At 41.8% G+C, this 13,299-nt stretch overlaps 1 protein-coding gene across 1 annotated transcript in view; it reads right to left on the bottom strand.

Annotated features, from left to right (window-relative positions):
- The window catches only part of COL23A1 (collagen type XXIII alpha 1 chain), a gene marked incomplete at both ends in the record, with an annotated part of 351,203 nt that extends 350,887 nt beyond the window's left edge, over positions 1 to 316 (bottom strand). Inside the window, 1 exon segment of the mRNA XM_079701429.1 lies at positions 29 to 316. Coding sequence (XP_079557555.1) covers positions 29 to 316 — 288 coding nt within the window.
- Positions 317 to 13,299: the final 12,983 nt, after the last annotated feature.

Genomic DNA, 13,299 nt, shown 5'->3' with positions numbered 1-13,299 from the left:
ACTCCCAGCCCCGCGCTCGGCGACTTACCTCGCGCAGCAGGCGCTCCAGTTGAGGCTCGGCCCAGGCGACCAGGGTGTCCGGCGACCCCGCGCGCCACAGCAGCTCCCGCTCTTCCTCGAGCGCCGCCACCCGGCCCTGCAGCGCGGCAGCCTGGACGCCCAGCAGCAGGCAGGCGACCGCCGAGCCGGCGGAGAGCAGCAGGCACAGCGCGCTCACCGCCCAGGCCCCGGCTGCCGTCGCGGGGCGCCCCGCGCCGCCGCCGCCCGTCCGGCAGCCCTTCCGCGCGTCGCCGCCGGCGCCCTGGCCTGGACTCATGGTGTGCTCGTCGCGGGTGGACTCTCAGAGGGGACGGTGCACACAGCCGGGGTCGCTGGCTGAGCGTGCTGGAGAGCCCGAGGCACGAGGTCGGCCCGGCACGGGGCTTGGCCTCCGGGCAGCAGCGGACCGCGGCGCACGCCCCCTTCCCTGCCGCCAGCTCCTCCACAGCGGCCACTTTGGGCAGTTTCCTCTATGCAAATAGACCCTGCCAGAAAAGGAGCCGGGACCCACCCAGGGGAGGAGCGGCCAGGCCGGCACCGCGCGGCGAGGGGGCGGGGGCGGAAACGGAGCTGGCTCCTCGGAGCCCCACAGCGCTTACCTGGCTGACCCCGCGCGCAGCACGCACCTCCGCCCTCACCTGGACGCCGGGCTGCACCCACTCCCGCGCATGCACCTCTGCGACTCCGCAGCCCTAGTTCCAGCTCCCATCCCAAGAGGTCTGTGGTGCACCCAGAGACTCAGAGCGCCTTCTGCAGCCTACCCCTGGCTGCGGCATCATTCATTTGTTGGGAAAATTCCCCTCGACTTGTGAATTAACCTGACACTTTGAAGTGTCAGAAGTTTTGAAGTACGAAACTTCAAACCCTGTGGAAAACTTAGTGAATCCTTTCTAGATGGTGCCCTAGCGCCGCTTGGTGGTGGAAAGCGACCTCTTGTGCATTCATGCTTAATAGACGCAGTCAGGGTCGGGATTGAGCCTAGTGGAAGGATGCCTCTTAGAATATTTAATACTCTCACCATTTATTATGTGCCAGACATGCGGTGCTGGAAACAAATTGTAAGACCTTGTTCCTGACCTAGAGAAGTCTTTCATTTGAGAAAATTTAGGCTTTAACAAATGCAAAAGATAGGGGAAAAGAACTCCAACTTTTGATGAGCTGATGGCTTAATTCTGTAGTGGAAACACAACTTGGCCAAAAATAATCATCTAGTATGCACCACATTTAATCTATACTGCGATTCTGATGCAAATGTACACCCCAGGGGTAAAGTAGGAAAGCCTGAATGAGAATCAAATGGCCGGAACAGTCTTTTTCAAGAAAGGGGGGCAAGCCTGGAAGTCAAGCACATTCTCTGCTGGCTCAGATTCCTACCAGGCATATTGTATCCTAAAATGGGTCCCACATAACTCTCCCACTAACTCCAGTAATAATCAAATAAAAACAACAGACTTGCTTGGACCTTTGTAATTTGGGCAAATCCACAGCCGTTTTTGAAAAAAAGACCTGTTATATCTTCCCACTCTCTGGGTATCTTTGGATTTATTAGCGTCTTTGGATAGATTACTTATCTCTTAACGCTGTTGAGGACCTTCAGCTGACATATTCCTCCTTAACTCCTTAATTTGGAGCGGAAAGTTACCTCCAAGATTGGAATAAAACAAATGGTTGGCATCTCACCTCTGCAACTTTGTAGCTGTGACCTTAGGTAACTTGGGGTCACAGTTAAGTGGTTATACAGAGATAGGTCTTGCTAAGATCTAGCGTATGCCCAATAAATTGTCTGAAAAGTACTTGCTCAGCAAACTGGATTGTCTTCTTTGAAAAGAGGCCAACACCATGTTACAAATTGGCACATCATTCTTGCTACAAACACATAGGCAAATTGCCCATCACCTGCATGTATTGTTCACCATATTCCAGAAGCTTCTGTGTATTAAACAAGCCAAGCTCATTGGTCTCTTTGGCCTCTGCCCTTGCCTACAGCCTCACTATCTGGAATATCCTGCTCTCAGATCTTTGAGCAAGCTCCTCCTTCAGGTCAAGCTCCTCAGGTCCTTAAACCTCACTATCTCCAAAAGACCTACCCAGACTGTCCAATCTAAGGAGGCTTCACTCGCAGTCCTCAGAAGGATTACTCAGGAAGATCATTTATCACTGTTTGAAGTTACCTTTTTATTAACAAGACAAAGTTATCCATTTGTCTTGTTCACCCGTTTTCTCAAAGAGCAGTACAGGATCTGGCAAATATTTGTCAAGTGAATTAAGGAAAGGCGAAAATATGTTTACTGTCTACAGCTTAATTTAAAAGACAAAGCAGAAAATACTCTATTTTGTAAGCTGGGGTCCTGGAAGGAACAGATGGCATCCTCAGACTGAAGACAGTCTGATTGTAGAGACTGTCTACATGGTGGGGCAGATAAAGGGAAGCCAACAGGGGATGTTGAAGAAGCACTCTGGAGTATAAACAGTGGGAGGCCATTACCATCTCTAGCTACAGGGGGGAGAAGAAGGAACTGTGCGGGAACCCTGTGAATGCTCGGAGCTCAAGAAAGGTCAGCTCAGCAGGAGCTGTGGCCTTTGGTCAAGGGATACCACCTCTGCAAAACCATGGCTTGGAAGGTAAGGAGCTGGGGGATAATCTCTCTCTCCTCTTACTCTCTGATCTGCTGGGCCTCCCACTGACCAAACCTACAGGGCAAGGGAGCCCAGATGATGCAATGCAAAGAGGTCAGCCTCCTAAGGGCAGAGAGCTGAGTCAGAGTGGTGGAGAGCAGATCTGGGGGGTGGGCAGGAATCCACTGCATTCCCTAACATGCATATAGATTACCAAGGTCAGTCTAGCTACTGCTGCCTCTGAAATGGCTAACCTGTCAGCGATAGGCACTAGTCCTCAGGGAGACCAACTGGCTACTTGGTGGCAAATCAACTACTTTGGACTCCCTTCATCCCAGAAGGGCCAGCAATTTGTCCCTCACAGGGGTGGATAGCTATACTAGGTATGGGCTTGTCTTCCCTGTTTGCAGAGCCTCAGGCAGCACCACTATCCATACAGATTCCCCATTCCACAGGTGTGGAGTCCTATATAACAGAGCATCTGACCAGGGAACCCACTTTACAGCAGAGGAAGAGGGGGAGTGAGCCCATGACCATGGAATCCACTGGTTGTATTACATCCTGCACCAGCCAGAAGCAGCCAGCCTCACAGAACACTGGAACTGCCTTTTGAAGGCACAGGTGAAGCACCAACTCAGGGTATTCAGAGACAATATGCTAAAAGACTGCAGTGCTATCTTTCAGGATGTGGAATACGCATTAAATGAGGGACCTCGGGCTTCCCTCGTGGCGCTGTGGTTGAGAGTCTGCCTGCCGATGAAGGGGACACGGGTTCGTGCCCCGCTCTGGGAAGATCCCACATGCCGCAGAGCAGCTGGGCCCCTGAGCCATGGCCGCTGAGCCTGCGCGTCCGGAGCCTGTGCTCCGCAATGGGAGAGGCCAAAGCAGTGAGAGGCCCGCGTACCACAAAAAAAAAAAAAAAAGAGGGACCTCTACATGACACTTTTTTTCCAATAATGCATGGGTCCAGGAACCAAGGGGTAGAAGCAAGAGTAGCTCCACTCACCATCATGTCCCGTGACTCACTGGGGGATTTTGTGCTTGCTGTCCTCACAAAGCTGGGCCCTGCAGGATTGGAGGTCCTACTTCTCAAGAGTGTTACACTTACAAGGGCACACAGCAAGGGTCCATTCAACTACAAGCTATGGCTGCCCCCCAGGGCACTTTGAACTCTGTATCCAGGGACCTGAAGTCTAGGAGTCACCATTTTGGCAGGAGTAACTGACCCTCAACAGTAGGGAGAGGAGGCTGCTTTTATACAGTGGGGACAGGGAGGAATATGCCAGGCACCTTCTGGCACTCCTTTGCCCATCCTAACTGTAAACAGCAAGTGCAGCAACCCAGCCTGAGGATTGTCAAGGGCTCAGACTCTTCAGAATAAAAGGGCATTATACAATATTTTATTAAAAAGGGATTACTTGGGTCAGATAGGGTTGATAACCACTGTATAAGATTATAAATAATGTTGATAATGAAGAGGTTCAGATATATTCAAAATGCTCTGTTTAAGAAGGCAGGGGTACTTAAACATTTTTTTTAAATTTCCAACAAAAATGGTTCAAATTAAGCTTTAAGTCTTAAAAGGGTAAGATTCAATTACATGAGAAAATTGTTACTTAGAAAGGGCAGTATGATATTGTGGAAAAAGCATCAGGTATTGATGTATAATGCCTAGATTCCAGTTCTGGTTCCACTAATAGCTCACAGCTACTTACTATTTCAGACACCCAGTTTTCTAGTTTGCAAAATGGATATACCAACAGGGACTAGACTTACTCTATCTGAAACTAGAAAACTAAACCAACTATATGAAACGGCAGTTTTCAAGATACTGGACATCAGGCAACGAGGGACAGTGACCCTTGGGAGATGGTGGAAAAATGAAGTGAGCCCAAGGATTGTCCCACCTTACTCTATGGAGAGATGTTTTCAGGCCACAGTGCAGGAAGCGGGACTCAGGCAGAGCCACCCTAAGGTGAAGGAGCTGCAAGTCCAAAGAAGCTGAGGCAGTTAGAATTTGCAGGGTAGAGGACTGGAGAGCAGAGCTGCACACAGAAAGAGAACTCTCCGCCTGAGATCATCACATTTGTGAGGAAACTACTGGGGCCAGGACAGAACCACTCAAAAGGATGAGACTCTAATTAGAGAGGAAGCAATCCCCACAGCCCACAGGCCAGGGAGAGCTCTTCTTCCCACCAGCCAGCATGGAAAACCTTATAATTCAGAGGGCATTGGGTAGAGTACTCAAAAGATTTTGCATCAATAGTGGGCATAAACTAGCCCTAGACTAAATGTTGCTCTGGTCCTGCCTAATAAAGCTTAAACCCCAAACCTGAAAAGATCAAAATGATTCAAGTAATTTAATCATGTTCCATAATAAAGCTCAAGTGAATATAAAAATACCCAATAACCAACAAGGTAAAACAAAAAGCCAAAATTACCAGGCACACAAAACAGCAAGAAAATATGACCCATGATAGGAGAAAAAGCAATCAATCAAAACCACCTCAGAAATGAAAGAGATGATAGCATTAGCAGATAAGGATATTAAAGGTTATACCTGTATTCTATATGTTCAAGGAACTAAGAGGAGAGACTGAACATGTTAAGTAGAGACAAAAGATTTTTGTTAAAAGATCTAATCTAGAGGCTAAAATGAGAATGTTGAGATGAAAAGTAAACTGTAAGGGATTAAAGGTAGGTTAGACACAGCAGGAGATTAACAAAGTTGCAGTAGATGGGACTTCCCTGGTGGCTCAGTGACTAAGAATCCACCTGCCAATGCAGGGGACACAGGTTCAAGCCCTAGTCCAGGAAGATTCCACATGCCATGGAGCAACTAAACCCGTGCATCACAACTACTGAGCCTGCGCTCTAGAGCCCGTGAGCCACAACTACTGAAGCCCGTGCACCTAGAGCCCATGCTCTGCAACAAGAGAAGCCACCGCAATGAGAAGCCCGCGCACTGCAACGAAGAGTAGCCCCCGCTCACGGCAAATAGAGCAAGCCCGTGCACAGCAATGGAGAACCAACAGAGCCAAATAAATAAATTTTTGAAAAAGGAAAATATAGCAGTAGAAACTATCTAAAATGAAACAGAAGGAAAAAGCTTGAAAAAAATGAAAAAAAAGAACATCTATTATCTCTTTAAAAGATAATAGATGGCTTAAGGCAAAAATAACAATGTATTGCAGGATTTTAACATATGGCTAAGTAAAATGTATGGCAAAATGGTATAAAGCCCAGGAGGGGGAAATGGTAGTTTACTGTTACAAGATTCTTTTACTGTATGTGACATAGTATAATGTCAATTACAAGCATACTGTGAAAAGGATGTATACTACAAACTCTAAAGCACATGCTAAACACACACACACACACACGGTTTAGCTAATAAACCAGCTAATAAAGTAGAATTATGAAAAATACTCAGTTCAAAATAAAGGAGAAAAAGGAAATGGGAAGAAATGGGAAAAATAAAAAATAGGAAGATGGTAATCTAAACCCAAAAATATCAAAAATCCCATTAAATATAAATGGTCTAAACACAACTAACAGGCAAAGATTGTGGCACATATATACAATGGAATAATACTTAGCCATAAAAAGAAACAAAATTGAGTTATTTGTAGTGAGGTGGATGGACCTAGAGTCTGTCATACAGAGTGAAGTAAGTCAGAAGGAGAAAACAAATACCATATGCTAACACATATATATGGAATCTAAAAAAAAAAAAAAAATGGTCATGAAGAACCTATGGGCAAGATGGGAATAAAGATGCAGACCTACTAGAGAATGGACTTGAGGACACAGGAGGGGGAAGGGTAAGCTGGGACAGAGTGAGAGAGTGGCATGGACATATATACACTACCAAACGTAAAATAGATAGCTAGTGGGAAGCAGCCACATAGCACAGGGAGATCAGATCAGTGCTTAGTGACCACCTAGTGGGTGGGATAGGGAGGTTGGGAGGGAGGGAGACGCAAGAGGGAAGAGATATGGGGATGTATGTATATGTATAACTGATTCACTTTGTTATAAAGCAGAAACTAACACAACATTGTAAAGCAATTATACTCCAATAAAGATGTTTAAAAAAAAAGATTGTCAGATTAGATAAAAATGCAAGACCCAAATATATACTTCCTACATAAAACACTTCATAGATAAACAAATAAATAAATAAATGGATGGAAAAAACATGTACCATGGTAACATAAAAATGGAAATAGTATCTATTTGTGCTCATTTCATATGGTTCCTATAGGACTAAAACCAAAAGGACAGGAAAATCATTTATAGACTATAGAATACTGTATAAATCAAGAATATAGGGTATAAATCAAGAAATGGTGAAAATAACAGCTACTTTATATAAATTACCTTATTTAATCCTCACAACCACTCTTGGGAAGTTAGGTATTAGTATTTCAACTCATAGATGAGACTACAGAGAATACCTAATTTGTCTACCTATACAGGGAATCCCAGGGTCTAAATTCAATCTGACTCTGCAGGCAAGCATTGTCACACAAGTCATATTGTTCTCATGGGTGCAATTATTGTGAGGACACACAAAATAACTTAAATGTTCCTAAAAAATAATTTGAAAAAATATTTAAAAAATAATAGCAAGATCTTTAAAAATTAAACTCCTTTATTAATGACATACTCTAATCATTTAGGCCTGTTATTATCAATCATTCTCAAAACTGTACCTACCCATGTTGCCTTTAGTTAAGAGTAAATCCAGCAGCGTTTAAAAGCACTGGGTTTTTTTAAAAAGGTATCTAAATTGGAAGGGAAGAGGGAAAACTGTCATTATATGCAGATGACAATGATACTCTATATAGAAAACCATAAAGACTCCACACAAATGCTATTAGAACTGATAAATGAATTTAGCAAGGTAGCAGGATCTAAGATTAACATACAGAAATCTGTTGCACTTCTTTACAGTAATAATGACATATCAGAAAGAGTAAGTAAAAAACCAATTCATTTTATAATCACATCAAAAACAAAAAACAAAAAACCTAGGAATAAACCTGACCAAGGAGGTGAAAAATGTATTTGCTGAGAACTGTGAAACATTGATAAAAGAAACTGAAGATGACTCAAAGAAATGGAGAGATATCCCATGTTCTCGAAGTGGAAGAATTAATATTGTTAAAATGTCCATACTACCCAAACCAATCTACAGATTTAATGCGAGCCCTATCAAATTACCCATGACATTTTTCACAGAATTAGAATAAATAATCCTACAATTTATACAGAACCACAAAAGACCCAGATTTGCCAAAGCAATCCTGAGGAAAAAGAACAAAGCTGGAGGCATAACCCTCCCAGAATTCAGACAATACTACAAAAGCTACAGTAATCCAAACAGTGTGGTATGGGCACAAAAAAAGTCATGGATCAATGGAACAGAATACAGAGCCCAGAAATAAACCCACCCACTTATGGTCAATTAATCTTCGACAAAGGAGGCAAGAATATACAATGGAGAAAAGGCAGTCTCTTCAGCAAGTGGTGTTGGGAAAGCTGGACAGTCAGCTGCATGTAAATCAATGAAGTTAGAACACTCCCTCACACTATACAAAAAAATAAACTCAAAATAGCTTAAAGACTTAAATATAAGACATGACACCATAAAACTCCTACAAGAGAACATAGGCAAAACATTCTCTGACATAAATCATAGCAATGTTTTCTAAGGACAGCCTCCGAAGGCAAAAGAAATAAAAGCAAAAATAAACAAATGGGACCTAATCAAACTTATAAGCTTTTGCACAGCAAAGGAAACCATAAACAAAACAAAAATACAACCTATGGACTAGGAGAAAATATTTGCAAATGATGTGACCCACAAGGGCTTAATTTTCAAAATATACAAACAGCTCGTACAACTCAATAACAAAAAACCCAACTACCCAATCAAAAAATGGACCTAAATAGACATTTCTCCAAAGAAGACATCCAGATGGCCAACAGGCACACAAAAAGATGCTCAGCATTGCTAATTATTAGAGAAACACAAATCAAAACTACTGAGGTATCACCTCCACCAGTCAGAATTGCCATCATCAAAAAGTTTACAAAAAATAAATGCTGGAGAGGGTGTGGAGAAAAGGGAACCCTCCTACACTGTTGGTGGGAACATAATTTGGTGCAACCACTATGGAAATCAGCATGGAGGTTTCTCAAAAAACTAAAATAGAACTACCATATGATCCAGCAATCCCACTCCTGGGCATATACCCAGAAAAGATGAAAATGAATTCTAATTTGAAAGGATACATGCACCCCAATGTTCATAGCATCACTATTTACAATAGCCAAGACATGGAAGCAACCAAAGTGTCCATCGACAGATGAGTGGATACACACACACGCACACACACACACACACACACACACACACACACACACACACACACAACTAGAATATTACTCAGCCATGAAAAAGGAATGAAAAATGACATTTGCAGCAACATGGATGGACTTAGAGGTTATCATACTAAATGAATAAGTCAACGAAAAATATCATATGATATCACTTATATGTGGAATCTAAAAAGATGATACAAATGAACTTAAGTACAAAACAGAAATAGACTCACAGACATAGAAAATAAATGGTTACCAAAGGGGAAGTGGGGTAGGGATAAATTAGGAGTTTGGGATTAACAGATACACACTACTATATATAAAATAAATGACAAGGACCTACTGTATAGCACTGCGAACTATATTCAATATCTTGTAATAACCTATAATGGAAAAGAATCTGAAAAGGAATATATATATATACACACATATATATGTATATATATTACTGAATCACTTTGCTGTATACTTGAAACTAATACTTCAATAAAAATAAAATTCAAAGCTCATGATAAAAAAAAGCAGCACTGTTTTTTTTTAAGTTAAAAAAACCTTAATTTTCATTTATATTTGTAATGGGAAACATTTTAAGTCACTGGGAGGAGGGGGTGCATGGGAACTCCTCCAAATCTACAATTAATCTTTAATCTCATTACATGTAACTGCTGTTGATAGTATCTAAAGAACTAGACCTATGAGGTGTCTGCTCCTTTGGGATATTTAGGATTTAGGATTAAATATCCCAAAGGGACAACAAATTGTCCCTTTACAATTAAATCTATGCTAAAGTCTTTTAATTATATATAACTTCTCCCCAGAATTGCAACATTTAAAAACAAACTAAAACCAGGAAAGGAGTGAATATAAGAAAATATATCTGGATAGTTGACCATTCTTGATTGGTTAAAATAAGAAAAATTCTTTGAAAATTCTTTGAAAATTCTATTCCCCCTTCCAGTTTCAGTGAAATGTCACAATAAAAACTGCTATGATAGGGAGTCAAAAGTAGAATTCTTGGGCTTCCCTGGTGGCGCAGTGGTTGAGAGTCCGCCTGTCGATGCAGGGGACGCGGGTTTGTGCCCCAGTCCGGGAAGATCCCACATGCCACGGAGCGGCTAGGCCTGTGAGCCATGGCCGCTGAGCCTGTGCTCCGCAACGGGAGAGGCCACAACAGTGAGAGACCCGCGTACCGCAAAAAAAAAAAAAAAGAAAGAAAAAAAAGTAGAATTCTTGATAGTTTTGTAATTCCTGGTGCCCTAAAGAGGAACAACCAACATTACTGAGAAAATTAAAAAAACATGAAGTCACCTGGGTTAAAGCATTTATAGAAAGCAAAGTAACTGCTATTTACTAGGGGTTAAAGCATTTATAGAAAACAAAGTACATAACTGCTATTTACTAGTGGGACTACTAAAAGCCAGGTAATCTGCTAGATTAAAAAAATTTTTTAATTTTTGGCTGTGTTGGGTCTTTGTTGCTCAGCGCGGGCTTTCTCTAGTTGTGGTGCACGGGCTTCTCACTGTTGTGGCTTCTCTTGTTGCAGAGCACGGGCTCTAGGTGCATGGGCTTCAGTAGTTGCAGTGCGTGGGCTCAGTAGGTGTGGCGCACGGCCTTAGTTGCTCCGTGGCATGTGGGATTTTCCCGGACCAGGGATTGAAACTGTGTCCCCTGCATTGGCTATTAGATAACAGATATTATCCCTCAGTAATTCCAAGTAAGGAAGTACAGTTACTTTAAAGTAACTTACTCCTCCAAACACAGAGAAGACCTAGGACTAAAGTTGAAACCATGCTGGTAAGAAGTCTGAGCTCTTTTAATTCATTGAACTGCTACCCCAAAGAATTAACAGACAGGTAAGAAATGAACAAAAAGGGTCGGGATGCTTCTTTATATTTCAATTTCAATCTACAGGCTTGACTAGATCCAAATTCAATGTTTTTGTTTTAAAGGCAGTGATACCCCACAGGTGCTGTGTATTTCCTATTGCATCACCTCAGACGCATATCAACACATCTATCTGGTTGCCAACCTGAGGTTCACCCTGATCCCTTCATTATAAAGTTCTCCATCAGTTTTCCCCTCATGGTTTTAGCATCCACTGATGATTGGTGCCCAAATATATTATTTCACAAAGAGTAGCAACACAGTGTATTTCTAACATCCCTTCTGTATTTATCAGAAGGAATACTATTTAAAAACTTCATTAACTATCAGTTTACAGGATAAGTGGGGACTAGAGGAAAGGACACCACTCCAATGAAATATTGAATATGGGAAATTCTCTAAAGACAAATGACCAAGTTTCAATTAGCAAAGAAATAAAAAGAGGAGAAAAAAAGGCACATAGTGATTAAGAGATCTGAGACAAATTAGCTATGTGTGGACCCTGACTCGGTACTGATTCAAACTAACTTAAAATAACTCTTTAGACAATCATGAAACTTTATAGATCCTACCAGATAAGGAATTATTTTGTTAGGTGTGATACTCGCATTAGAAACGATTGGTAAAAGATATACAGTACAGAAATATGGATGAAATGGTATCTGACATTTGTACTTAAATGCAACAGGAAAATAAGTTGGGGAACTGATGAAACAAAATTTGCAAAATGCTTTTGATTTTTTAAGCTGGGCTATATATATTTAGAGGTTCATTATTCAACTTTTGCATTTTATTTTAAAAAATCACTAACATAAAACTGGCCGAAAAGGCTAGACTGGCCAAGGAGTTGTAAAGCCAACCTGACTTAAAACTTTACCTTCCCTCTATGAAAATATGGAAAAAATAAAACCAATTAACCAACTAATTGATCGTTTGATCAATTAGTTGATCATTTGATCAACTCTTTTAAGAATTAAAATTGTTTCTACCTATTTATTTGCAAACGTGCAATCTACTAAGCCAACAATTACTGACGCTATTAATACTGTTAATGACTCATGAATTCTTCTATTTGAAAAGGTTGCCTTTTTTTGTTGTTGGCTGCTTGGCATGTGGGATCTTAGTTCCCTGACCAGTGATTGAACCAGTGCCCCCTGCAGTGGAAGCAGAGTCCTAACCACTGGACCACTAGGGAATTCCCTGAAAATGCAGCTTGTTATACGAAGTACTAGATGTGCAAATTTACAAATTTTTGAAAACTTATTTATTTTTGGCTGTGTTGGGTCTTCATTGCTGCGTGTGGGCTTTCTCTAGTTGCGGTGAGTGGGGGCTACTCTTCGTTGCGGTGCGCAGGCTTCTCATTGTGGTGGCTTCTCTTGTGGAGCACGGGCTCTAGGCATGCGGTCTTCAGTACTTGCAGCACATGGGCATGCGGTCTTCAGTACTTGCAGCACATGGGCTCAGTAGTTGTGGCTCTCGGGCTCTAGAGCTCAGGCTCAGCAGTTGTGGCACACCAACTTAGGTGCTTCACACCATGTGGGATCTTCCCGGACCGGGGCTCAAACCTGCGTCATCTGCATTGGCAGGTGGATTCTTAACCACTGCACCACCCTGGAAGTCCCTGGATGTTTAAATTTAAAATACCTTACTTGCACCAAATTTTGTGGGAATCAGAAATTTCAAACTGGAAATGAGTTAAAAAGCAAGGCCACTAACTGACAAAGTGTTTCTTCATTCCAGGATGTCAAGGTAAGTTTAAATATAGGTTATCTGCCTATCTACTTAAAACAGAGTATATTTTCAAATTATCATACCATTTTAACCATTTTGATGGTTGAAGCTATGTATCAACTACTAAAGAAAAACATGAGAAAAATGGAATCCAAGTAATTAAACTATTAGCCATTACATTCATTTCATCCCATTTCACAGAACCATGAACAAGAATCAAACTGAAGTTTTTAACTCAGTAAGGTGTATTATCACAAGAAGGCACAATGCTAGAATCTAGGATACCTGAGTTTAAGTCACAATTCAGCCACAATTATTAGGCGTCGTGGCTGAGTCATTTCTAATTTCTCTAGCATCAAGCCCTTCAAGATTATTCAGAGGAATAGTTTTCAGTTGTACGAACTACAAAACTCCACTGGGTATTTTTCTACTGTCAACTGCATAAGTCAATTTTATTCGTCTACTCCAAAAATTTTGATGAATGTATGGATGAGAACACCTGAGCAAATAAGCAGTAGCAGAAAACACTGGAAATAACCTATTTAGCTGCACTTTTAAAACTAGGTTTGACGTCAATGGAATTTCTAGAAATAGTAAACTATGAGACATCAAATCATGAGGGAAAATACCCAGTTA

This window comes from Hyperoodon ampullatus (assembly GCF_949752795.1).
Source record: "Hyperoodon ampullatus genome assembly, chromosome: 4".
Lineage (NCBI taxonomy): Eukaryota > Metazoa > Chordata > Mammalia > Artiodactyla > Ziphiidae > Hyperoodon > Hyperoodon ampullatus.
Note: the sequence above shows the minus strand (reverse complement) of the source record. Positions and strands in the feature narration are given on the sequence as shown.